Consider the following 25,586-nt stretch of genomic DNA (forward strand, 5'->3'; position numbering starts at 1 on the left):
TGTACGAGGTGGTAGCACGAGGGGGTCAGGAAAGCAGCCAAAATGGCCAGCGGGTGGGAGTGAGCAGGTACAGGAGGGGCAGAAGGGCCATGGGCAGAGATAGCAGGTGGTGTGTGTGTTGCTTTCAGGCAGTCTGTGTGAGCGTTTCTTGAAGGTTCAAGTGTAGTGCTGTTGGCTCTCCACTCCTGCCTGCTCCTCTTTGTCTTGCTGTGATGTTTCCTCACCATTTTTTTTCTCCCATGAGGCTTGTTCACCCCCCCTCCTTGTGCTTTCTCCCCAGCAAGAGAAAGCACAGAGACCCTTGGGGAGCGACGAGCGCTTCGGCCGGCGTTTCCCTTCCTGCAGGACCAGAGGCAGGAGGCCAGGGCTGACCCCAGCTGTGTGGAGCCATGAGAGGACGCGTTGGCTCAGTTCATCCTGCCCGCCTCACGCTGCTTCCTCTGGGCCCCGTTCCCAGTTCTGTCACAACCAAAACCCCACAGCCATATAGTTTGGGACGGTTTAGCTGACGGCTAACCCAGCGGGGTATAACACTTTGGCAGGCGAGAAGCACCCACAAAGCCCCACACGGGAAAAGCCGGCAGGCTCCGATCCGCACCAACCCCCCCGCCCGGCTCCGCCTTTTCCCTGCAGCTTCCTCCCGCGCGCTCCGGCTCCAGCCAGCCGCTTCCACCGCCCGCTTTTCCTCTCGGGGGCGGGCTCCGGCTCCAACGACTCCGGGCGGGCGGGCGGAGATCCGGCGCCGGGTTTTGCCCGGGGCCCGGCCGGGGAAGTTGCCGAAGTTGGGCAGCGGGCGGCGGGCGGCGGCGGCGGCGCGTCCTTCCTGCGGCCCGGCCGGTGCATGATGGAAGCAGCATGGCCGCCCACCTCTCCCTCACGCAGGTACCGCCCGCCTCCCTCAGCCCTCGGGCAGGAGGTTCGGAGGCTCAGGGCCCTTGGGGAGCGAGGAGCGGAGCGGCTCGCTGCCGCCCCGGCCGCCCCTCAGCCTGCCCCGCCGCCTAACGGGCGCCTAACGGCCGTTGGCTCTGTCAGGTGGCGGCTGAGGGGGGCGTGTGGGGAGGTTGGGACCCGCCGTGTGAGGGAAGGAGGGGAGAGGGGGAGCTCCGGGGGTCGCCGCGGTCCCCGCCCGGCCGCAGGTGCCTCTGCCCCGGGGCAGCCCGCAGAGCTCGGGGCCGCGGCTGGCAGCGCCCTCGGTCTTTTGTCTCGGGAAAGGCAGCAGGCGCCGGGCGCAAATAAAACAAAATAGAAAAAAAAAACACCAAACCTGCCCTCCGTGTGGTGGAGGGGGTGTGGGGGGCACCGTGGCTGTGCCCGAGGAGCTTTCGGGCAGGGTTGGGGGGCGCTGGGGTTGCGCTGGGTGCAGAACAGCTGCGAGGATGTCGCTTAAAGGCCTGTTGCAGCGGTGTCTTAGCTCCAAAGACATCGCCTTGGAAGTCATTTTACTTCTTTTTTTGTTGGCTGTGTGGTGTGGGGGCACCCCTTCCGCACGCTAGCTTTACAGGTGCCTAATGGTGAAGGACTTTGCAGGTCCTTGTGATGAAGGACCTTGCATAGTCCTAGAGCTTGGACAATTTTGGCATCTTTAGTGTCCAGGTGATCTCTTTGCCTAAACCTCTTTGTTGCTTGAATTTCTTCCTCGATGGTTGTAGAATTCCTCCATGTGCGTGCTTGTACCCTGTTGAGACTGCTTCGTATTCCCCAGAGATTTGTTAGGTAATAGACTGTACTTCTGGTACTGTTTTGTTTCATGTAGCAGGAACATGAGAAGTTCTCGTTTCTACCTGACATAAGCCCGAGGCAGGCCTGTCAGTGCACACGCTCCTTGCTTGGAATGCTTCAGTCTGATCGTCAGTTGTCACACATATGTAGAAGCTGGTAAAGAAGTGTGACTCACTTACACATGCATGAGGAAACCAAAAAGTTCAGAGCCAGACTACTCAGCTGGCAGTTATTCCATTCTGTAGCTGACTTGTGAGGAAATCCTCAACCATTTCAAGGAAAGAAAGGGTTGTTCATTGAAAACATGAACTCAATGTTCTCAAATACATTGAGAAAGCATGTATTTAAAGGTCTAAGGAAATAAAAGAAACATACTTGTGAAGGTAACAGTACTCTCTGTGAAAGCATGCTTTGATACTCAAAAATGTTAGGTTAGCATTTTCTGTGTCTCTTTTAACAGTCTTCAAGCAAAAGAAAAACGTTTAAAGCACGCCTTTGTTGAAGAAGGACAAAGTTTTCCTAGACCAGTAATTTAATTCTATGGGCTATTCCGTGGGCATGGGCTCTTCTGGCCCTTTTTTTGGGGAGAGGGGAGGAGTGCCTGATACAGTTCTACAGTGCAACATTGCTTGCAGGCTGTGTAATCCTTTCATTGTAGAATTTGCATACTTTTTTTTTTTTTCTTGTCACGTGAAACAGGGACTAAATAGAAATGTGATAACATTGACAGGAGCAGAAAAATGGCCAGTGTCCTTAAAACCACTGTAACTACAGCTTACACCAGCGGTTAAATTGAGGAAGCTATTTCTGTTGTTGTTGACCATTTGTGTGGGGAGTTCTTTTTTGGGGAGTGGGGAGAGGAGGAGCGTGCTTTGAATAAAAATAATCTAAGAAAGTCAAGCAAGCCTAAAGATCATCTCTTCAATATGGGCTCTAATTTCAGGCATTTTAGAGTTACGAAAAGTCTGAAGTGTTCTGAATCCATTCCGATGTAGTGTGAGGAAGTGAAAGTGAGTACGGGGGTGGGAGGGATGGTTGCTGGCTGCAGTTAGATCGATTACTGACACCAGTGAGACAAACTGTGCAGGCTGGTGCTTTCTGCTGTAAACAACGTGCACAGAGTAAGAGGCAGTTCTGCTTGACCTGCAGCCGAGCTCACAGTTGTCTCAGATTTTCTTTCCCCTTCCCATGTGGTTGTGACTGATTTAACACAACGAGGAAGTCGGGTGTTTCCAAAATGAGACTGGGGTATTTTCAGATGGCTTTGCAGCTGCAATGTCTGAGAGTGCTGCCCATTGTTTATTTGAATGTTACAGCTTCGTTTAAGTAACATGGAGCTTTCTGTTGGTTGAGAAGTAGAAATATTTCAGGCCTGTGTAGCTGTAGTGAAATTCATGACACCAAGCGTGCTTGAAGAATGTTGCAAAATGAAAATACTTAATCTGAAGTATCTTGTTCTCCAAATTTTGAACCCCTTAAGCAATATCTTGTTGCCACTTGCATTTGCTAGGTGAATGTCGTGGTCTGAGCAGAACTGAATTAAGTGTGGAACTTCTCAGAAAACTTGTACCAAGTGAATGTTTTGTTGTGGTTGCCTTCAGCTTGGAAACAGCATCAGTGAGAAGGAACTGTTCATATCTAGCAGTCATCCCTTGTTGGGAAACTCAGATTAAGCTATAGCCAATGAGAAGAATTATATTTTATTTTTGATCTTCCAAATACGGCTGCTTATCTGGTTTAATTAATTTACAGAGGAAGGAAGTGAAGACAGAAGATGCAGAAAATACGTATTAAGAGTGTGGGCGATGTTTGAAGGCTGGTGCAATGTGGACATTCAAAAACTTCCTGTTGCCACTGAAAATTAAAGTGGTAGTTCAGTAAGAGAAACTGCTCGTGTGTGTTTGAAAGTTTGAGGACATTAAGGTGGCACTCTCCTGAAGTATTCAGGGAGAACAGAAAGATAACTTCTTGCTTTCCTGATATTATGAAATACGTCTTTTGTGAAAAAGTGGTGGTCATCTTAAAAAGTAGCTTTGAGCTCCTTTAATAAACAAGACGGTCACGTAACAAGTGATTCTTATGTACCCCGTAATGTACCCTGTGTCTCAGTTCAGACTTCAATATCTTGTCACAGGTCCAGAGCGCTGTGTTTCATTGTCTAAGGGATGCGCTGTATTATAACTGAGGCTAAGGTGGACACCTGTCTGATGCATTGCCAGTTACTGGAGTATATAGGATGTAAATACAGTATGAATGAGTCTTGTAGTAATGGGTATGATGTAATGCAGAGCCAAAAAGCAAAGCTTACCAGTCACTTAATTCTTTTTCAGCTGAGGTTTGTGGCAAACTTTCTATTTCTGTTAGGGATCAACACAGTAATAGAACCAGGATCTTGATCTTTATTATTATTTTACAGGAATAAGAAATCTGGTGTTCCTCTTTGTCCTCTATGAAAGATGAAGAAATCTGACTGTGTGCACGTGTTTATGTGTGTTTAAGCTTGTGCATGACCAGTCCGCCTCTCCTTAAAAGCAGGTAGAACTAAATTTTTGATTGATAGCACACCAGCCATGTTAGATAGTAGCTGAAAGGCCGTGGAGCTGCTTTTTCACGTTTTACAGACTTTGTTCAGTACTGATTATAAGATAGTAGAGGCTTCCTGTAGTGATTTGAAAATGGAATTGAACCATATTTAATTAGGCAGTGACAGCCATCTGCGCAGAGAAGGTGGCAGAGTTTCTGCGCATGCTTCAGCTGTTCAAGGGGAATGAAGGTTCTGACTCTGAAGTGCATGGCAATATATGTGCATATAAATTTGCTATAAATACTTTCTTATCTTGTGTTATTGCTGTAGGGGAAAACTTTAATCTCAAGGAAGCTTTTACTCAAGAGCTCTGTTTAATGTCCTCAACATAAATGTAAGGGAAACAATGTGATTGCAGCAACGAATGGGCTACTTAAAGTACAAGCACATAAATCTGGAGAGAATGTCTGCTCTTGTTTAACAGTTTCGGAATATCTAACGCTGTGTCATCAAGTGATTGTAGAGGAGCAGCGTGGATTTTTTTTTTTCACCTAGGTGGGATAAAATCTAAGACTGGATGGAAATAAGTGAATGTGCAGAATGTGCACCAATAATTGTCATTTTGGTCCTGTGTTGTATGGCCTAGAACAGTGATTCTGTAGCTCCCTCTGTGTCCGTGAGACTAATAGTACCAATGTCAGTGTAGTAATAAAAAGACAGTAGTTGGAGGAAGTTTTATAGTGTGTGTGGGGGAAAATAATACACAAAGGCTGGATTCAGATCCTTCTTTCAAGGGACGCATTGTGTGTGTATGTCCTATAACCAAGCACATCGACTCCAAGCTGAAGTCGAGTTGTTCTTGGTCACAGAACAGAAAGTGGTAGAAAGCTTTGCTGTGAGGCACTTCAAATAAGAGAGAAAAACAACAGGAAAACGTTTTGTTGTCCTTTGGAAAGGGCATCATAATAAAAACCAGCTTTCCTTAAACTTACCTGCTTTTTGGCGTTGTGCCTTTTATTTTTCCTTACTTGTTTAGCTCTTGCTCATATTCCTACACGCTGCTGTAGAAGGGATTCCAGGCAGAATAATCCTTGGATGTTGCATTTGTCTTTCTGGGTTAATTTCATGCCGTTCTCAAACTTTGAGGGAGCTGCATTTAGTGGTGGAAGAGCACTGAGAGGAACTCCTTGGAACTACTTGTACTTTATCCTTCCTTCCTTTTTATTTTTCGGAAGTGGAGAGCCAGGGTCCGTGCTGCACTGCAGAGGAACAGTTCTTTGCCACCCTAAGGCTGCCTGGGACCCAGGAAAGAGCAAGAGGCTGTCTGCATGCAGGACACTTACTGCCAGGTTGTGTCATTTGGCCTGGAAGCTGTTTTTCTCTGCAGACAGCCTCCAACCCTGGGCTCTTTAACTTAGTGCAAAGGAAGGCTGTGGATGGCGGGGTGGCCAGCCTGGCAGCAGTGTTGTGTTACACCTAAATGTGAGTGTGCCGGGGGTGAGAACCTGGGGGCACGAAGCCTTGACTGGCACCACAAGATGAAAAGGCAGATGTCCCTGAAGGTGGCTTTTATTTCCTGGGTTAGCGTTCTGAAGCTGGTTTTGTCACAAAGGCTGTAATTACTAGAGCAGACATGACTCTTGTGAAGTGATAAACTTCTGAAGGGAATCCTAATAACGTAATTCTATTTTTGTGTGCGGTGGAATCTGACCTTTTCTCCCTCCTTCCTTTCTGCATTGAAAACAAGTTGAATTTACTGTCTGCAACTGCGCATTATAAATCCCACAAAAAGAACGCTGACTAGAAAATCTTACAGCAGTGCTTTAGAGGGTGTAGAGCAGCGTTTTTCTTCTTCTCTCAGAAGATCAAGAATATCCCAGACATTTATATCTTTTATTTTATACTTTGCAGGAAAAATAAGTCTGTAACTAGTAAAAAAAAAAAAAAAAAAAAAAAAGTCTGGGAATTTTTGTTACTATTATTCTATTTGTCGTCACAGGAAATTCCAGTTATTACAGCGATACTGATGGTCAAATGAGTATTGGACACATTAATGAAATCAACAAGAATTGCTGGCCTGTGCTCCAAGCGCTGAATGAAGAGATTGTTTTGCACTTAGTGTTTTCGTGGCAGGACTCGATATTTCCAGGAGTGACAGTGATAGGTCTGGCTGTAAGAATGAAACATTTGGCTGAACAAAGGGGGATATTGGGCAAGAGGGATGATGGATTGATGCTTCAAGGGTGCGTGCTGGCCGACATTGCTCCAGTTATTTTGGTCATAGCTTTAATTTGATTCTGTGTCTATGCTGTTACATTACAATGAATTAATGAACTTAGGAAATATCTGAATGTTCAGGAGAGGTGCTCCTCTAGATTGCCACTGAAGTTGTAGCTGAGCTGGTAAGCAGAGCATTTGTCATTAAGTAAATATAAGTATGCTTTGGGGCACGCTGGAAAGTGACAGAAAGTGGTGGTGTGTTGGTGCTGCGGTGGTCAGGTCTGGCAAAGCGTGAATGTATTTCGTCAGGCTGGTTTGAGGGGTATGTAAATGTCTGCCTAGGTGGTGGCTGAAACAATAAACCTTTGGGTACTGATGGCGGTTTCCCAGCATGTGGAATTTTGTTACCACCATGACCCCAAAGAAGTAAACAAAAACCCCAAAAAGTAGAGACCAAGCAATGCTGCAAGGCTCTTAGAAACGGAGTGCCTGAGTGCCTCTGGGGCAGCGTTCTTGCTGAATATTCAGGTTTAAAGATCTGAAAGCAGGTGCTGCTGTTATCTCTAGCTGTTCTGTCATCTGCCTCGTGGGGTGCTCTGTTAATACAGCAAGCTTCCTGTACTTGAACAGGATCACACTAAAACCCCCATTTCTAAATAGTTTCTGAAGCCAAAGTTTCCCAGTAAATATTTTTTCTTAATAAATGTTCTTTGATAATCAGCATGTGTGGAAGTCTGGCAGCTTCATTAGCTGTTGTTAGAGGAAAACATGTGTTTGTATTTAAATAGTTGCAATTTACATGTGCTGTAGTGAAGCTTTTTCTCTAGCTCTGTGATTGGCAGAGCCTAGCGTATTGTTGGTTTCCATCTTTCAATGCAAATTTCTAAACTTTAAACCAGGAGAAGCTACCTTGTTTGGATTCAGTTTCTGCAAAGGTCTGTGCGTGTGACCCAGAGCTTTAAGATCACATTCCTCTTGAGGGGCAGGAAAATTCTAGTTTTTTGGATCATATTCAAAATAAGTTTTTTATGACATGGAACTCACTTTAACTTTTATTGTGCTTACGTTTTCCAACTGGGCTTGCAAAGGCACCCCCATTGCAATGATTCTAGGCTCACCCTCTGCATAAATGCACCCAGTCATGCACACAATACACAATTCATGCAGCGTGCACTTCATGAAAGCAGTATCTAATTTTGTGCCTCTTCAGGGAAAGTGAGGGAACCCTATCAGTACACTTTTGGGGAATCTCTTGACCGAAGGTCCTTGGTACAGGAACAGATACTAGTTTACTAACTTCTTTGTGGTTTCAGGCTTTTTGTTTGTTTGTTTGGCTGAATAGAGTTTCTAAGAATGGTTCAATTTAAAAAAAAAAAAAAAAAAAAAAAAGAAGCCTTTACCAAAGATGGCATTTTATCTTTGTTCTCCTAAGTTTAGGTGAACACTAAGTGTCTGGTAGGTGGCAGTGGATTTAAGGCAGAGGTGATCTCTGGCAATGATTCAAACTGGGGGGAAAAAAAATAAACTTGCATCATTGCTTTGGATTTAGTTGTCAATCCAACTAATTTGGATATCTGCAAGTTTTGCAGACTAGTTGTGTATGGCACTGAATTCTAAAGAATGAGGTAGTAGATAATGAAATAAAACTGTCTGGCTTTGTATTTATTAGTGAGCACTTCCTAGACTGTGTCACTTCAGGTTTCTTCTCGTTTGTCTGTATTTGATGTCACTCAGGAATTGCTGTCTCGTACTGCCTAGCCTGCTGACCCGTCTGATAGTAATCTGATAGCGGTTAGTATTGCTGCCTCCAGAAAAGAAGTCTTCTAAAAGTTACTGTATAAAGAGCAGTCATAGTCCTAATCGTTTTGCAGAATAAATAGAATTATATAAATGTTTCATGTTTCCCTGAAGACCAGAAAAAGTGTTTTCTAGCTTTAGCTATACAGGTTGAAGACAGTTGAAATACGGATTTTATGGTTAATTCTATCTTTTTTTTCTTTTTGTATAGCTGTCAAGTGCAAATCCTGTGTATGAGAAATTCTACCGACAGGTATGTATATTCTTGTTGAGAAAATGAAATTTATTTTATACAGAATATTATTTCATGCTAGACTTCAGCATGGCTAGCAGTGTGTAAATGACTGAATTCCAAGGCAAACACTTCACAATATATTTTTGTAGTAACTAACACTTGGGTCTGAGCTATATCAGTATAAATGTAGTTATAAGATGACTTATTTAATGTGTTAGCAAACTGCTGTGTGTGTGACATCCATTACTTTACAGTTATACCAGACCATTAGCTGTTGGGATGGAGTATATCCTTGCTAAATACTGTGGGGATATGTTTTTTTTTCTTTTCCTTTTTATAAATGAAGCTGATGTTCTTGTGTTTGAGGTCCTGTTAGGTTTATGTCAGACTTCAGTCTCTTTTAAAGTACGCCCCGAGGTTCTTAACCAGTTGCTATAAGGGGTGAACTTTGGTTGGAAGGCCACTGAACGCTGAAAGGATATGTGTAGTTCTTGCAGCTCCCCTCAACAGATAAATCTTTTGACATGAGAATTTTATTCATTGCTTATCTGTTATAGTTAGATCCTGCAACAGTAAGGTGTACTAATTTGTGTAAATATAGCTTTTTGGAAAGAAGGCCATTTACACTACTGTATTACATCAGTATTTTGTATTCTGCACATCTAATTATGTAATGACAGATATATGATAACTTTTAAAGAAACATATAAATGAATTATATAAAAATTATGCCTGTATATATAAAGACTTCAATAACTATTGAACCTCAGAAGAAACCTAGTAGGATGTTTTTTCTCCTTTTGTGCAACTGATAATGTTCCTGTCGGTTTGTTGTAAGACAGGATATAGTGCATATAATGACCTTTTTATTTAAGAACTTCTTTTGGTTATCAACACTAGAATGCAAGCTGCTCTGCTAGGGAAGAGAGAAAACCGTGATTCCTATCAACACTCTTTATGGATTGTGCTTAGAGGATTAATCCGTTTCTCAAGTGCATAAAACTGTATCAGCCTGTGATGTCTCAAAAGTTTGAGCTCTTTAAGGATTTTTCTCCACTAAATGGGAGTAGCAGTTTTGAAGTTGCTGAACAGTAAGAGAGAGTTTACCTTGATCAAAGTTGGGATGGCTCCTGAAGGTTGAAGGAGATAATATCACCCTCGCAAAATTGTCTTTCAGTTTGATGAACAGATCTGCTGTGTATCTGTCCCTAGGAATTAAAGTCTTTTAGAGAATCCCATATTGTGGTGAGTGTTACAAGGTTATAAGGCACAGAACTCGCCTTTCTCCATGTTAGGTTTCCTAGCCCAATGCTACTGACTGTGTCACTGCCTCGCATAATCTTTGCCACATAACTTGTCTGTCTCTTCAGCTTAATTGCAGTTGTTTAACCATTGAAGTGTGAAACCAAAAGATGGGTACAGAAAGTGAATTTCAGCACAAGTGTGATCCTGGTTCTGAAGTCGCTTAACATCTTGGATTCATTGGCTCACACAGCCTGATGAAATCAGAGCACTGTTTGTTGTCTGGCAGTGTACGGTCACAGGGATTCCTTGAACCTGATGTTACTGTTCGTTATATTGTGCCAGTGGATTTGTTTTCCGTGGGATTAGTCTTCTGACTTGCTCAGCCAAATGCTTTTTCTGCAAGCGTTTTTCCTAAAGAGTAGCTTTGGAATGTACTATGTCTAAACACTTCTAGTTGCACTAGATAACTTTTTCCTTCTCCCCCTTTTATAAGGATATGTCAGCTTTTCAGAATAGCCATGTGAGAAAGACATTTCCCTCTGTCTTCCAGTACTAGCAGAGCATGTCTTGCTTCTTTCATACCAGAAGCACTTAAGAGCATTCCATACAAATTGAGAATAAATTCATCACCTGAAATAGCTCTGATGCTTAGTACTCTGCCAGTTCTATCGCAGAGTTAGTCATTCATTTTACATAATGTGTATTGTGAAATAGCAATTAAATCCTGGGCTTTGTACTTAGAATGCAGTTGAAACCTTAACCTGTCAATAGAGATGTTTCTCTTTTGAATAAGTTCTTGGTTTTCCTTTTTTTGCTTGACCATACCTAGACTGATGCTCAAAACAGCATGAGGTTAAAGAATATGTTTAAATATGTATGATAAATTAGCAGGCAGTTACTTGTGCTGCATTGTAACAGGTAAGCAGTATGCCTGAGCTGCTGCTGAATTCTTGATGAGTCTGAATTTAAATACTTTTCACTGTTACCTTGTGACCTAAAGAGGTCACGTACATTTTAAAGTTTTAATCATTTCTGGCCCCATAAAAGACAACTTGCAGCAAAGTAGTTTTTGGTTGATACAGCTATGAAAAAAACAACGCCTGCTTTTTGCACACTGGGGTGGGAAGAAAGCTGTACCAAGCTGATAAATACCTGCTCAGTGCAATGGTCAAGCATAAGCCAATTTTCTGCATTATTTTAATACTTCCTAAGTACCTCCATCCCAGCATACAGGAGTCAATAGTTTGTTAAGAAATGGAAATCAGACTTTTTTTTTTTTTAAACAAACAAAAAAACCACCACCTTCATTTTAAGGAATTATTTGAACAGAAAAGAAACTATATCCACATCAGATTAAGTAAGAAGCATGCTTAAATCCCTCAAAATCTCCTTCCTTTGGGTTGGAAGTTAGGAAATTAAACACAGCTGATATTGTATTGCTCTGACTTTCTTGAAAGCTAATAAAAATCCTAGGTTAAAGGTTTTCTGAGTGGATGCTAAGAGTACTTGGCTTATGTGAAAGATGGGCTCCTCTAACTGAAAAGGGACTTGTTGCAGTGACTTGGCAACTCCTTGCCTTTATTATGAACAGCTCTCCCACACAAACTGAAACAAATGATTTGCAAATAATTAACAACCTCTCCTAATCAGCCATATTAGCTGTGAAAGTGAAAACATCTTTTGTTTCACACCTGTTTAATAATGTTTTCAGGATTGCTTTTGGAGTTTTTTGATGTATTTTAGAAGCAGAGAAGACAATCTTCAATCTTTATCCACTTCAGCATACTTTGCAAATAATAAATTCTCTGCAAGTCTTTTACTTTCTAGTTCTAAACAAATATTTGGGAGGTGTTTGCTTTGAGCACCTCATGTGTGCTGCATGTGTGAACTTTGGAAGTTGGATTTATGTTTGAAACATAATATTGAATATAGGCTTTGTTTAAAGAAATCTGTGGGGCTGTAGGTGATGGCTTTGCATCATCACCAAGTGTTCTGCTATATGTACTCAGTCTTGCTGTTCTATGTGAAGCATCATTCACGCTAGTTATTCTCAGGCTAATCCAAAGACAGCCATGATGACTCAGTGGTCAGCAAGCACTTAAAAACCAATGGGCTTCAGAAGTGGGGCTACCAGCAAATCTAATGCTGGGGTTAAGTTACTAGCATGTCCTTCAGTTTTCCGTGCACATAGATTTATTGGTACAATTTCAATTTTGATTCTGTTTCTTCCTCTTTAGGAAGTGTGGAGAACATTCTGTCTTGCTTCTTTTCTGTCCTTTGAAATGTTTATCACGTCTCAAATTCTACATAGTTTTGGTTCTTCGTGGATAGGAAGACTGCTTTTGAAGATTATCTATATTTTTAATCTACAAAGCTGTTTTGTGATATGAATTGTTTTCTGCTCCTAGGTTGACTCTGCCAATACTGGAAGAGTGTTAGCTTCTGATGCAGCTGTTTTCTTGAAAAAGTCCGGATTGACAGATTTGGTACTTGGGAAGGTATTTAATGACAATTGTTTAACTCTGCTGTCTCTTGCTTTAGTTAGTATCCTCTATAAATTAAAACACTTAGAGTGGTAGCACAGGATACATGAACTTCCCTAACGCACTTTCAGTTGTGCTATCTAACCCTTTCAAACCTGAGCAGCTCTGCTTATTGTAATGTGTATGTTGTTTGTGATGGAAATTAAAGCAATATTTAAATTTGTCACCAGAAGTAACTTCTATCATGGAAGTTAAGAACTAAACTTTCATCCAAGAATTGTATCATCGTTAAATTGAGTGAGAACTCGCCAGATTCCTTTCAGTGTTGTAGAACATCTGTCTGAATATTGTTTTTATGTTCTAGATTTGGGACTTAGCTGATACTGATGGCAAAGGAATCCTGAACAAACAGGTACGGTTTTATGATGAATGAAGTTACTCTATGCATTAGCAAATCTAGAAAAAAAATATAAACGTTAACATTTCTGGTTCAGGAAAGCAGTTTTTATAGTGGGATTCTTTTCTGGTATGTACTCCCCATTTCATTGTAAGCTACAATAAATAAAGCAGCCTTCAGCTACTTCATTTGTTTCTCTTGAAGTCACAAAATGAGCTGTTACGTAGCTGTGCAGTACCACTGAGGAGTAACTTAAGGTCTAATGGTCTGTTTTAAGGCAACTTTTCCTCTGAATCTTGGGGGGGGAATGTAATGCCAAAATTAAAATTCTAGTAAAATCTTCAAAATTTCTCTTAATCTAGTTTTGGTGGGTTTCACATCAGTTCATTCTGTTTGGAGCTGTTCTTTCAAAGCTGCAGCTATGAGCAGTGTGTCAGTCAGACTTCGATATCAGTGGTGCATGCGATGTGATCTGCTGAAAAGCTCTGATGTGATGTTTCTGTTTGATGGTTTGAAGCACAGTTACTTAAATAATGGCCTGCAGAGAGCTAGCTGCTTTATTCCATGGTAGGAAAACGTGATTGTAGCATCTATTAAACAAATCTTTCATCAGCCTTCTACTTGAGTTCACCTTTCTTGTACGCTGTATGTTTCTTTCCTCCTCCTGTCAACTGTCACCTTTGGGATTAGCTCAATTCCTTCAAGATAAACAGCTGTAATTGCTACTTCAAATTTCACCGCTCTGTCATAGAAGAACGTACTGTGGAGAGCTGATTACACTAGCCAGGAACCTACTAAATGCTTGAAGCTAGTAATTACAAGCTTTACTTCGCCGGAAGAATTAATCAGTTTTTGACTGCTGCTCACTGTCATTTTGTGACACATACCATTCCTCCTTCCCCCCAGCCCTTTGTGGCCCTTGTATACAGAACGATACTAGAAAAACTCCTAACTCTTCATAAACTTGTGTGTTTTAATGTACCAAAATTTTCACCTTTTTTTTTTTTTTTCCTATAGGAGTTCTTTGTGGCTTTACGACTTGTAGCATGTGCGCAGAATGGATTGGATGTTTCCCTAAGTAGTCTTAATTTGCCTGTTCCTCCACCAAGATTTGTAAGACTGATGTATTTATTTTAAATGATCATATTAACTCATTAATAAGAACTGCTTTGAAGATAACAATTAGGGTTTGGTATAAATACCAAATATTTTTGGAAGTGATGTTGTATGGGAGGGGAAAACAGGACAATCCAGAATTAGAATAAGGTGCTACGTGTTCTGGTCAGGGACTTAAATATAAAATTGTGTAAAATTAGAATATATATAGTATTTGTTCTATTAGTGTTTTCCTTAATGGAAAAAACTTTTTAAATTTCTTATTCTAAGTTTTGGTATCCTTCACTTAAGATATGGGTGACTAAAATGCAGTACAGACTTTGAGAAGCAGTCACTTCTCAAATAAGGGAGTTATTTTGAAAGGTCAGAACCAGTTCTCTTCTGATGTGTTTTTTTTTCCTGTTTTTTTTTTTTATTAGACTGACACTAGCAGTCCTTTGCTACTCAATGCAACAGCATCAAGTGATGTACCATGGGCTGTTAAGGTAAATACAATATTGGCTTGTGATCTAGAACTATGATGTGGTTTGCAAGCAAACAAATCTTGAGAAAAATATGATGCTGATAACTATAGTACACAAAGTATGACAAATGGCCATTTCTGTCAAATCTGTAATTGGTCTAGTAGACCTGATTTGATTGGGTGAGGGGAAGGGAATGATACTTGGGAAACCTTGGGGAAAAATCTGATTTATTCAGAATAGTTACCTGAAGCTATGAAAATAAATGAAAGACTAAATCTTAGTGGGTGTTGTGTGAGCCTATGACTCAAAAGAAAATACAGAAAAAAAAACTGTGGGGAAAAAAAAGCTTACTACTTCTGAAATAACGAATGCTTCTTAAACTGTGAGTGATTGTTTCCATAATTAGTATTTTTCTTCTGTTCCTGCAGCTGGAAGACAAGGCCAAGTACGATGCTATTTTTGACAGCCTAAATCCCATTAATGGACTATTGTCAGGGGATAAGGTGAAACCTGTACTCCTTAACTCAAAACTGCCAGTGGATATCTTAGGACGAGTAAGAATCTTTTTAATTAATCATTAATTTGCAGATGATAACTATGCAACACTCAGCATTGTCTGTTTTTCAGACTGTTTGTAGTAATGCACCTAACTTGTAACTACTGTCTTACAGAGTGAGAAAATGCAAAAATAATCTTTGATATTCTGATAGAGATTGCATCTTACTGTTAATGTACCAGTTTTGTGTATGCTTTAACACTCTATTTAGGACAGGGTGTCGTTAGCACACTCTGTCTCCATGTTCAGATTCTCTTCCTTTGCATGGTTTCTATGAATGTATATTGCTCCCTGAAATCTAATGCTGTTAGATTAATAGAACTTTGGATATACTTGGGGGAGGCTGTTCTCACATTTGTTTTTAGTGAGGTTGTAAATAGGCAAACACTACAGTTCTGGCAAAAATCCCTATATTCTGCTTTTGGTTGGTAGGTGTGGGAATTGAGTGATATTGACCGAGATGGAATGTTGGATCGCGATGAGTTTGCAGTGGTAAGTATGTCTTGGGATTTTGGAAGTCTAATGATGAGTTTAAAATGGATGAGTTGTATGTTAACTTTTGCCTGTATGGTTTCATTTATTACCTTTATTTACAACCTTAATCAAGTCTTAGTATTAAATTAATGTGAGACTCAAAGTAGTAATAAAAAATGCAGGTCGGAAGACAATAAGCTGCAACTCTGTTCAAGGGGCTTGTAAAGGAGAAACATAACAGAAAACATAATCGAAAACATGCTACAAATTTATTTCTTAACTAGTGTCGTCCCCCCCTTCTCCAGTATTCACATGGTTTGTTTTTGTGTTCAGGCGATGTTTTTGGTGTACTGTGCGTTGGAGAAAGAACCAGTGCCAATGTCCTTGCCTGCAGCTTTGGTGCCACTATCCAAGAGAAAACCCGTTAGTGTTCCAGGAGCAATGCCATTAATTCCATCTTCAACATCAACCAAAGATTCACATCAGTCCTTGCCACCTGTAGGCATTTTAGCTGCCAAAACACCATTGTCACAGGTACAATTCTGAAGTGAATTGGGGCTAAAAGATTTGTTCTTAACGCTGTGCTTTGAGGTCTGCCTATGTGAAGTGTCTTGATATACGATTTTAATTTCCTTCTTGTCCTATTGATTTGTTGATAAAGTTGAGGAGGCTGATGGGAAAACCAGGTTAAGAGAAAGGATAACAGAAAATTTATCTTCTACTGTTTTTAGATGCCTTCAAATATAAATGGTTGGATAAAAGAATTATTTAGTAAAGATTATTCAGATATTTAAAAAATAAATTATTTCAAAACATGAAGTGCAACCCAAAGGTCAGATTACTAAGGAAACAGTTTGTGAATGTAGTCCAGATACACTTAGGCAGTACATAAGTGTTCTGGCTGAAGACGGATTTGAATATGGCCACTTTTTAAAACAAATTGTACTAATGCATGTGTACGTACATGTATGTTGTGTATGAGTATACTTTGAAAAAGTTATTAATAAAAACAGAATAGAGAAGCAGAATAGATAAATGAAAGCTATGGATAAAAGAAGACTAAAGGTTTGGCATATCCACATAAATACATGAGATCTGGTGTTCTAAATGTAATGATTAAAAAATTTAACTCACCCAGAAAAGCATCTTACTTAATCCTGGTCACTTTAGAATCCAGAAATTGGGAATGTGTCTTTACAAGTGGATTATAATTTACTGTTTCTATTCAAAAGAGGAAATTATTGAGAAGGGAATCTGAGGTAAGAACTGTAGTACTTTATGCATAAGATGCTGCCTGGATATTTGGGCACCTGTATTTGAGTGATCGATAAAAAAAAAAATTAGCATCTTAATTCTGGAGGTTCCAAGGTTTTCATCTGTCAGTTTGCTTGACTGATATAAGCCCACGTACAATATGTATTACAAAGCAGTGGCATTCTGGATCAGCGTCTTGGTGTATGTTTTTTGTACAGTACCATTTGGAATTCATATATTGTGTGTTTATACGCTGAAATTAATTAGTGTCCATGAGCATGCACGTATGCAGCAGCTGAAGCCATTTTCACTCAAAAACAAACACACACCCTTTCTCTGTATAATAAATAGTATGGTATTTGGAAGAATTGCTGAAGTAAGACTTGTGGCTCTAGTTCCCATCTTTACATTGATGAGAGCTTCAAACCCACAATTTAGAACGTCCCAACTGTTAACTCCATGCTTGACCAGTTCTTCAGTCCCTGCAGCTAAAGCTCTCCAGCTGTAAAGAGGAATAAAATGGATGGAGCCAGACTGGAAGCAGGGCTTTGAGTACAGTGATGAGGGCACAACTCAGTGCTAGGAGATCTGGACCTCAAGGAATACTTCTAATGGATAGGCAAAGAGGTGGAGCAGTATCGATCAGCCATGGTGTTTCACTGGTATAAATACTTTTGCTTTTGGAGTTGCATGTGGATGTCTGTACAGGACTATTTTGGGCAGTAAAACTGGTTCATAAACTAGGCATCTATACTACTTCTTAAATATGTGCTGTAGTCCTTGAATTATGTAACTTTTGAAAGCATATCTGACAGAGCTGTCTTTATCTTAGCATTTACTTTTTTTCCCCCCCTCTTCTACCTTCCCCCTTCCCTCCCCTCAGTGGGTTGTATCGCCTGCAGACAAAATTAAGTACGATGAAATCTTTGTGAAAACTGACAAGGACATGGATGGATTTGTGTCAGGTGTGGAAGCCAGAGAACTATTCTTGAAGACAGGACTGCCTTCTGCTCTTCTTGCACATATCTGGTAGGGATTATTTTTCCTTGACAGCTGTTTAGGCGATGGCATGGTTCTTGCTCTTTCCTAGAACTTTTCATGAAAAGTGGAAGCTGTTATTTTTGTATATGATAGCGTGGCCTCTTTATTAACAGTGGTAACTTACTTGCTTCTAGTAATGGACAGAAGTGGCGGGTGAGGAACAGGTTTATGCTGTGAGTTATTTCCTAGCTGGAGGAGGTAAAGAACCTGAACAGATGGTTACAAACAAATACTACACTTTAGCTGAATACCTGATTTAAGGCAACATAATGTCTCAGCATTCAGATACACAGCAACTAGCCATCTGAGGATTATCTGTGTAAAATTCTTAGCATGTAAGATTTATGGCCCATATAACTCTGTGACTCGTTTGTCTTTTGTTATAGTCAGTAATGACACCTGCTGTGTGATGGTGTGTTTTTCTAAATTTTTCCCCACTACATGTATAAACTATTTCATGACATAAAATGTCATTTTTTTCAAGGCATGATTAGCATAACTTTATTTAGGAAAGTCAGAAAAATTAGACAAACTTGTGTTGGTTGTGAGAAGTGCTTTAGTTCAGCAGTAACTTCAGTTACAAATATTCTGGTATTATGACTCAGTCCTGATTCTGCCTTTTACGAGACAAAAAATTGCTGTAACAGCTGTGGAAATTGCACAACCACTTTCTCTTTGCATTCTATGTTTGTGTAATGTTTTCTATTTATTTCCATGCTGTACTTATGTGTTGCATTTTTTTTAGGAGAGGAGATCACACAGTAATAATTGTTACATTTCTAAATAACAGCAAGTTCAGGAAACTTGTATGATTTATTTCGTGTGCATCTCTGTCCAGGGCTCTCTGTGACACAAAGGACTGCGGGAAGCTTTCAAAGGAACAGTTTGCTTTGGCTTTCTATTTAATCAATCAGAAATTAACAAAGGGCATTGATCCACCTCAGGCGCTGACTCCAGAGATGATTCCACCTTCAGACAGAAATGTCAGTTTACAGAAGGTAAGGACAGGTTTGGCATGTTCGGTATAAATTTCAAACAAAAAAGGTTAATTTCAAAAACTACACAGGAAACACCTCAAGTACTGGCAGACCTAAAGAATATCATAATATCAGGAAGAAAACAAGTCTTGATTGCAAAGAAGTGACAAAACACTGCTCCATTCATGTTTCGAAATGAAGCTGTCATTTATTACACCTGCCAACCAAGCGGAGAGATCTTATGTTGAGAAAGCATTATCTTCTATTTTGAAAGAATAATTCTTTTCCTGTCTAAAGAAATCTTAGTTTGCATCTGAAGTAACATGCACAAGTTTAATGTTGTTGTCCTAATGTGTTCTCAATTACCTCTTTTGCGTTTCTCTTTTTGAAAAAGTCTCAAAACTGAATAAAGTTTAAATACTTAAAGTTTTAAAAGTAAATGATCCACCATTTTATTCTTCACAGATAGTTTAAATGTCTTCATAGCCTGTTGATTGCCATCTATCTTAATCCAACAGTAGATTATACCTCAGTGGTTCAAGTTATATTTATCTGAATGGCAGAGGTCATTGCAAATTCCTACTTGTTTTACACATCATAAAGTCTTATGTTTGTTACCTTTTCTTGGTTGTGCAAAACATTGACCTAATTCTACAACTTTCTTGAACAGAATGAAAAATTTACACCTGAAAAAATTTAGAAACTCAAAATTTGGCACTACTTTTGAGTTTCTGTAACTGGTATCTTATTTCTTTTTACATTCTGTTTTTAAAAAGTAATTGCTTTATTTGCAACTCTACTAATCTTTTTTGTATGTTTGCTTTCCTTTCTATGTCTCTTTTCTAGTTTGGACTGTTTTTTCCATTCTGCACCACTCTGCTTTTCATCCTTATTATTCTGTCAGTTTGTTAACTCTGCTTTCTCAAGGTTAGAGAATCTTTGCTTTTCTAATATTTACTGTCTGTTGGTTTAATAATGAACATCCTTCTAAGACTCTTAAATAATCACTGAAATAGCACAGCACTTTTCTGAAGTGTCACAACATGTTGCTGTCTCAGATTATTGCTGGTTTTCCAGTTTTCCTCATCTGGAAGAATTCCAAGGTGCTTTGCAAATCTGAACTGCCATAGTGTCCTTAATTCGCTCCTGTGCAGAAAATGATTTGTGGGGTGGACTTCTGTGGCTGTTACGTGTTGGCAATGTGTGCTGCTTAAACTTAAGAGAAGATGCTTTGCATTACTCGGTTGAAATTGCTGGGGAAGTGATGACAGAGTAGTAGCCCAGTGTGACAGTTGACAGTTTCCATTAGGACTGATACCCATGGTTTTGCTGATTGTATTTCAGAAAATGTAATGGTCAGGACACATTAGATGAGATCAGCATTGTTTACTGCTACTCTATGTACATTGTCGTCACAGAACTCTTAGAGGTCAATTGAATTTTGCAGTGTTTTTGCACTGCTAACATAAAACATGAGGGTAAGAATACTATGAAAGAAGGTAAGAGATGCCTTCTAGTTAGCTTTGTAAATCCTCAGCAAGAATTCATTTTACTAGAGTGAGCTGGAGGTTTAGCTCATTTTGAGGTTTTTCCAAAGAGATGCTGCCCTCTTGGTTGATATGAAAGAACTCTTTTTGCATGATTATTGTTCAAGAACTGAACCAAAGGATAAGAGCGGTGTGCAGAAACAGGTTTTTAGCTTGTTTTCTTGAAGTGGTATGGCTTAAATAGTAAAAAAACACTTAGGGCTTCCTCTTCTGACTTGCTATATAAGAGTAGTAGCAGGAATATCAGTAACTATGATGGTAATCCATTATATTTTTGAAGTATGGAAAGTTAACTTGCTGTCCTTCTTGGTGGATGTTCAGCAATATACGTGCATACAAATTCTGTTCTCTGAAGTTTTGTTTATTTACAGAATTTCATTACCACAGTAGTATGACTTTTATTTCAATTGTGAAGCTTGAATGCAGATGCCATAAATGGGAAACAGAGCAGCAGTCTAGTATTTGTTGCCATTTCTTTACCTAAAACTGTTTGTAGTCACAAAACTTGAGCTTGTATTACTAGCCATAAAATTTAACTTTATATGCAATTTCCTTTTCTGGAATTTTGACAGGAATTGACTTTTATTTCTCTTTTGAGTTAAAAACTGAAGTGTTGCTTGCATGTGTGTTGCAGTGTGGAAAATGGCAGCAAATAATTCCAATTCCTGTCTTTTTTTTTTTTTTAACTTGTAAAATTAAAGCTAAACTTGGCTTTTGTGGACTGCCTCTCTCCCTAAAGTTCTTACGAAGAATTGAAGATGAGATTGTACTATGTTTTGTTGAAGTTTGAATTATTGCGTAGAATTTCTTCAGTTGACTAGAGAGAGAAGCACAGAAAGAATTTGTAGTTGTAGCTGATACCACCAAGTTTTCCTTCCTCCTTCTTAGGAGAAAGAAAAACTTCCTCGTTAGAACACCATGAGCAACTCAGCAAAACTTCTCTAATTTCTTCAGGATAGAATTGAACTTCATAGCTATTTTGCCAGTATGAGAAGCTGTACACTAACCAGTTTAAGAATAGCTGTATTTTTTTAACGCATGCCATTTGCTTTAGTAAAATATGCATGAATAATGTGTAGTTCTGCTGAATAATATTCTCTGCTGCTGTGTGCTCAGATTTACTGGTTAGGTCTTTTGTTGACCAAAGCTTTGTTACTTTTTCCCCCAGTATAGGCTTGAATAAATATATAGTTAGGCTTTTATTTTTTTATTTATTTTTTTTCTTTTTGCGGTATCACCTGCCTCTTAACTGTATGTATATGCCTTTCCTCTGAACTTTGTGTTTGTCCCGGTTAACTTTATTCAAAGTTTCAAGGAGTGAATGTATTATAGAACACAGTTACAGTGACTGTGGCTTCCTAATTATGTTCATGTTGTAGTAAGGCAGACTAGAACAATTACAGTATTTGCTAATTTGTTTTTTCAGAATTTGTTCTGTAGTCTTTTATGTATACTTTTTTGAAATTGAAATAATTTGTATCATAGTAATTGTCTTATTATAAAGATATTAAGGAAATAACTCATGGGCTATGACTTTGTATTACTGAAGTTTGTCAGTACTCTGGAGATTTGTATTAACCTACGTAGATACGACTTAAAGCATTGCAAATGAAGTGTCTATACTCTGCAACAGGAGGATCACCAGGGTGAAGAAATATGTATATTAGTAGTAAACAAACTCAACTGTTTTATATGAATGGTAATAAGCCATAGTTCTAAAGTGAAATGTATTTTACAGTTAAGACCTTTTTGTATGATGAAATGTCCTTTTGTGGAAGACATGCTTTCAAGAGTTTACAGGAGATAAACTGTTTGAATTACTAGATGTGTTTGATGGTATATTTTTTCTGTTAATTTAGACTGTTCTTAACATTTTTTAAAGATTAAAGATTTGCAAAATAATGCTACGAACAGTTGTTACTTCTTGTGATAGTGCAAGCTATCTTTTAAAGTGAAGATAGTTGTCAGACTGCATAAACTATAAACTAACAGTATGTTTTCTTTATCTTTCAGGGTACTCAAGGACTCAATTCTGTAGCAGATTTTTCTGCAATTAAAGAACTTGATACATTAAACAACGAAATAGTAGACCTGCAGAGGTAGGTAAAGGAGGGATAGTTATAGTTGCCTCAGATTCAGTTGTTATGCTTACTGTTTTTTTGTTTGTATTTGTTTTTGTTAAGCCAACTAAATACATAAGAGGAAAAAATAGAAGGTGAAGTAGTTTGTTTTGCTAAAATCAATGGTAAGCAGGTCTGTAAAATTATTCTATTGTTTAACACCTCAATTCTTCGTTATCTCAGATGGGTGCATTTATTAACAGCAAGATAGTGAAAGATCTGTCTTGCATTCTGGGCATTTCAGGAAACTGCATATCCTCTCATCCTGAGATCAAAATACTCTTTTGCTCATCTTAGTAGATGAGCATACAGCAGATCTGTAGGGCGTGGAAGCCATGATACAAATTGGCATTATGTGTCTTGATTTATAGAGGGAATCCTAAGGGCTTTTTCCTAATGGAGGCAGGGAAGTGAGATAGGAAGGCTCAAGAACGATACAGACACGGAGTGGCAAGATGAGAGTTTGCACTTGGACCTTGGCTAGGATTTTGATGGGGATAAAGATGTAAATCCTTCCCTTCTGTATGGTGAAATGAATGGTTGCACTGAGAAAAATCGTTTTAATTAGAGGTCTGCAGACCTTTGGTTTCTAAAAATTATTTCTAAGGTAATTAGGATAATGATTTCCAGTGACTAAAAAAATCAAATTCATATATGCTGTATAGTCTCTGTCATACTCTCAAGACAGCAGATATTTTTCTTCAGTGATTTTTTGGTACTATTGTAAATTTACTGTAAATTCCTTTTGTCACGAACAGTCAGTTAAGGTGCATTGTCATGATGTAGTCTGAGTGTCTTACTCATGTCACTTGTAGGAATGAATTAATTGTGCGATGTGTCAAAGCACAATCTGTTTCCTAAATAGATAAACGTTTCTTGCTTCAACTCCTTTTTACTCCCACTGCCTCCTGGCTCGTCCCTGCTCTGGTTTCATCTGTTCTTCCTTAGGTAGTATTAATACCAATTTTGGATTCACACATTTATTAACCTAAAATTTGATTTGCAACTACATGTATTTGCTAATAGTATCTTAGAGAGAAAATGTTCACTAGTGTCAATTTTCAAATTGTTTTTTTTTTACCATGTGTGTTTGTAGCCTAACATGCAAGTCAATGAAATTCTGAGAGCCAGTAATAGAAGCTGTCTATTTTTGAAGTGCACATTTAAAACAAACAAATAACAAGAACAACCAGAGGAATTTCTTCAAAAGAATGACAATGTTTTGAAAATGTAGCTTTTTGAGAGACTGAACAACAAAATACAGGAGTGATGTGTTTGTGGCTCATCAGTGTGTGTGGGAAAATTTCTGGTGGCCAGTAGCTTTTTAATCTAATTCAATAAAAACATAGTATGAAGAAGACTGAGGTTTAGGATTAGATGAGGAAAAAATGCAGAATAATTCTTAGTGAGGGTAAATCCCCTCTGGTACAGGGAATGACTTGTTTAGGGAAGTTGTGGAATCTGCATCGTTTTGAACCTGTCAGCAGTTCTGTTTTCTCCGGAAGGCCTCTAAGTTCCGTTTCAGTTGCACTGTATTTTTGGAAGGCTATTTGTGAAGCTTTTTTGATCAGCATTGTGGGAGGCCAGACCAGATGTTCTTAATATTTTTTTGAGCCATAGAACCTTTTTCTTCCCCCAGCAAACCCTGTTTTGGTTTTGTGCTTTAAAGCTAGCTACAGCCCACAAATGAGTGGGATTCTTTCAAGCTTTACCAATACCACATTGCTCTAAAAGTGTGAATGGTTGAACTTAACTAGGTATGCCTCACCAGAGGTGCCATCCTTTGCACATGTTGGACAGCAGCAGTTACATAGTCTTGAATACAAATCAGGTTAGAAGGACTGTATAGCTGGTAAGTCAGTCCCTGAAAAGTGAAGAAATAGCAAAATGTCTCTAGAAAAACAGGGCAACCTCTCCCTGCCATATGTTCACATCAAGACTTTGTTTTAAAGCTACAGCTTCATAGCAAATTAGTGGTAAGAATTTCACTATCAACTCTATGAAACTATAAGCTCTATGAGCAGTCATATATCACTTTTTATGAAAAATAACTCTGATATTTTTCTGCCTTTTTAACTAACGTGGGTTCTAATTGTTAGCCTCCAAGAAGCCTGGCCAGGGTTGTTTCCAATGTAGCTTAAAAATGCCGCTACTGACAAGGACTTCCTCAGTTGTCAGCTATCACAAATGTTTCAAATATGCTGGCTCCCATTCATAAATACTTTTCCATTCACAAATTGTTATAAAGCTTCTGGATTTACTGATACTTGATTTGAGAATCATGGAGTATGTGCATTAGAGAAACCATGTATTTTTGTTGTGTTTGTTTTTTAATTTTTAATAACCCCTTTTAATTTATTTGATAAAAGGGTCTCTCAACCTGACTGCAATTAAGATATGTAGGGAAATTGTATTGTTTTCGTAAATTGACTTTAAGTTGGTTACAAATGTTTTTGTCAAGACCACAGGTATTTTTGTTTGTTTTCAAGTGCTGTGGTATGGGACTTCAAGATCCAGGAAATCTTACATGGCCAATAAATCAATTTAGTTGCCTGCTTTTGATTCTTTCAGTTGCTGGGCGTTCCTACAGGCATATAGTAGATAATTTGTAAAAGAAACAGAGGCATTCAGAAGAATTAGTAAATTGAGTAGGTTTGTGGTATTATTTTTGAAACAAAGACACATTGCTCCGAGTGGGTAGTGTAGACACTTTTTTTAGACTATATATGCTCAATTTGTTCTGCTCTGCCTGAGGCTACTGCCTAAGCTGTCCTTGTGCTGACTGACAATAGTTCTTTCACTTGATTTTTTCCAATTCATTGTTTGTGTTAAGATTTTGCCAGTGCAAGCTGGCTGTGAGTGGGTGTCATGGCCTGTTGCTTGCTTAGGGTCATCCAGATAGCAAGATTTAGGTACCTGACTTCCCTTGAAATAGAAGGGAAGTGAGCTTTGTTTCTGGCAGTCTCCTCACACAGATGAGTGACAGTGTATATTAAGTCATGCTCACCTGCTGGCATTTATTTCCTGCTCAGTTTTCATACTCAGGCTGGAAAAACAACCAAACAACTATTTATTGTTTGTTTTTACCTAATCAATTACTCAATCTTTTATCTTCAATTAGGAATAATCTGCCTGAATGCCTGCTGTGCTTGATAAGCATCTGAGAGCTCGATGGCATTTTTCAACTTGACTTGTGTTTAGATCTGTGGAAGTGCTTTGTTGAGATTGAGCCCTTTTGTTTATGGAAAGTTACTGAAGGCAAAAATCAACAGAATTTTTTTTCAACCCTGTGATGCTTCAAATATCTAAGTAAAACTATGCAATAAATATTGGTTTGTTAGAGAAATGTGCTATAGCTTTGATGGAAATGGCAGATCTGTGTCATATTTACATGATGATTTCATTCTGATGAATTGG

At 39.1% G+C, this 25,586-nt stretch overlaps 1 protein-coding gene across 9 annotated transcripts in view; it reads left to right on the forward strand.

Annotated features, from left to right (window-relative positions):
- Window positions 1-682: 682 nt before the first annotated feature.
- Window positions 683-25,586, forward strand: part of EPS15 (epidermal growth factor receptor pathway substrate 15) — a 46,506-nt gene continuing 21,602 nt past the window's right edge. For 4 of the 9 annotated variants that reach the window (XM_068690188.1, XM_068690183.1, XM_068690184.1 and 1 more), the window contains exons 1-12: window positions 685-882; window positions 8,472-8,513; window positions 12,149-12,238; window positions 12,588-12,635; window positions 13,638-13,733; window positions 14,156-14,221; window positions 14,629-14,754; window positions 15,189-15,248; window positions 15,564-15,764; window positions 17,368-17,513; window positions 18,364-18,523; window positions 22,063-22,148. In XM_068690188.1, the coding sequence (XP_068546289.1) occupies window positions 856-882; window positions 8,472-8,513; window positions 12,149-12,238; window positions 12,588-12,635; window positions 13,638-13,733; window positions 14,156-14,221; window positions 14,629-14,754; window positions 15,189-15,248; window positions 15,564-15,764; window positions 17,368-17,513; window positions 18,364-18,523; window positions 22,063-22,148 (1,148 nt within the window). In that variant the 5' untranslated portion in view covers window positions 685-855. Of the gene's footprint in view, window positions 883-8,471; window positions 8,514-12,148; window positions 12,239-12,587; window positions 12,636-13,637; window positions 13,734-14,155; window positions 14,222-14,628; window positions 14,755-15,188; window positions 15,249-15,563; window positions 15,765-17,367; window positions 17,514-18,363; window positions 18,524-22,062; window positions 22,149-25,586 lie in introns of all 9 variants that reach the window. The other 5 variants (XM_068690186.1, XM_068690187.1, XM_068690182.1 and 2 more) reach the window with 4 other exon arrangements.

The sequence above is a fragment of the Anas acuta genome, chromosome 8 (assembly GCF_963932015.1).
Source record: "Anas acuta chromosome 8, bAnaAcu1.1, whole genome shotgun sequence".
Lineage (NCBI taxonomy): Eukaryota > Metazoa > Chordata > Aves > Anseriformes > Anatidae > Anas > Anas acuta.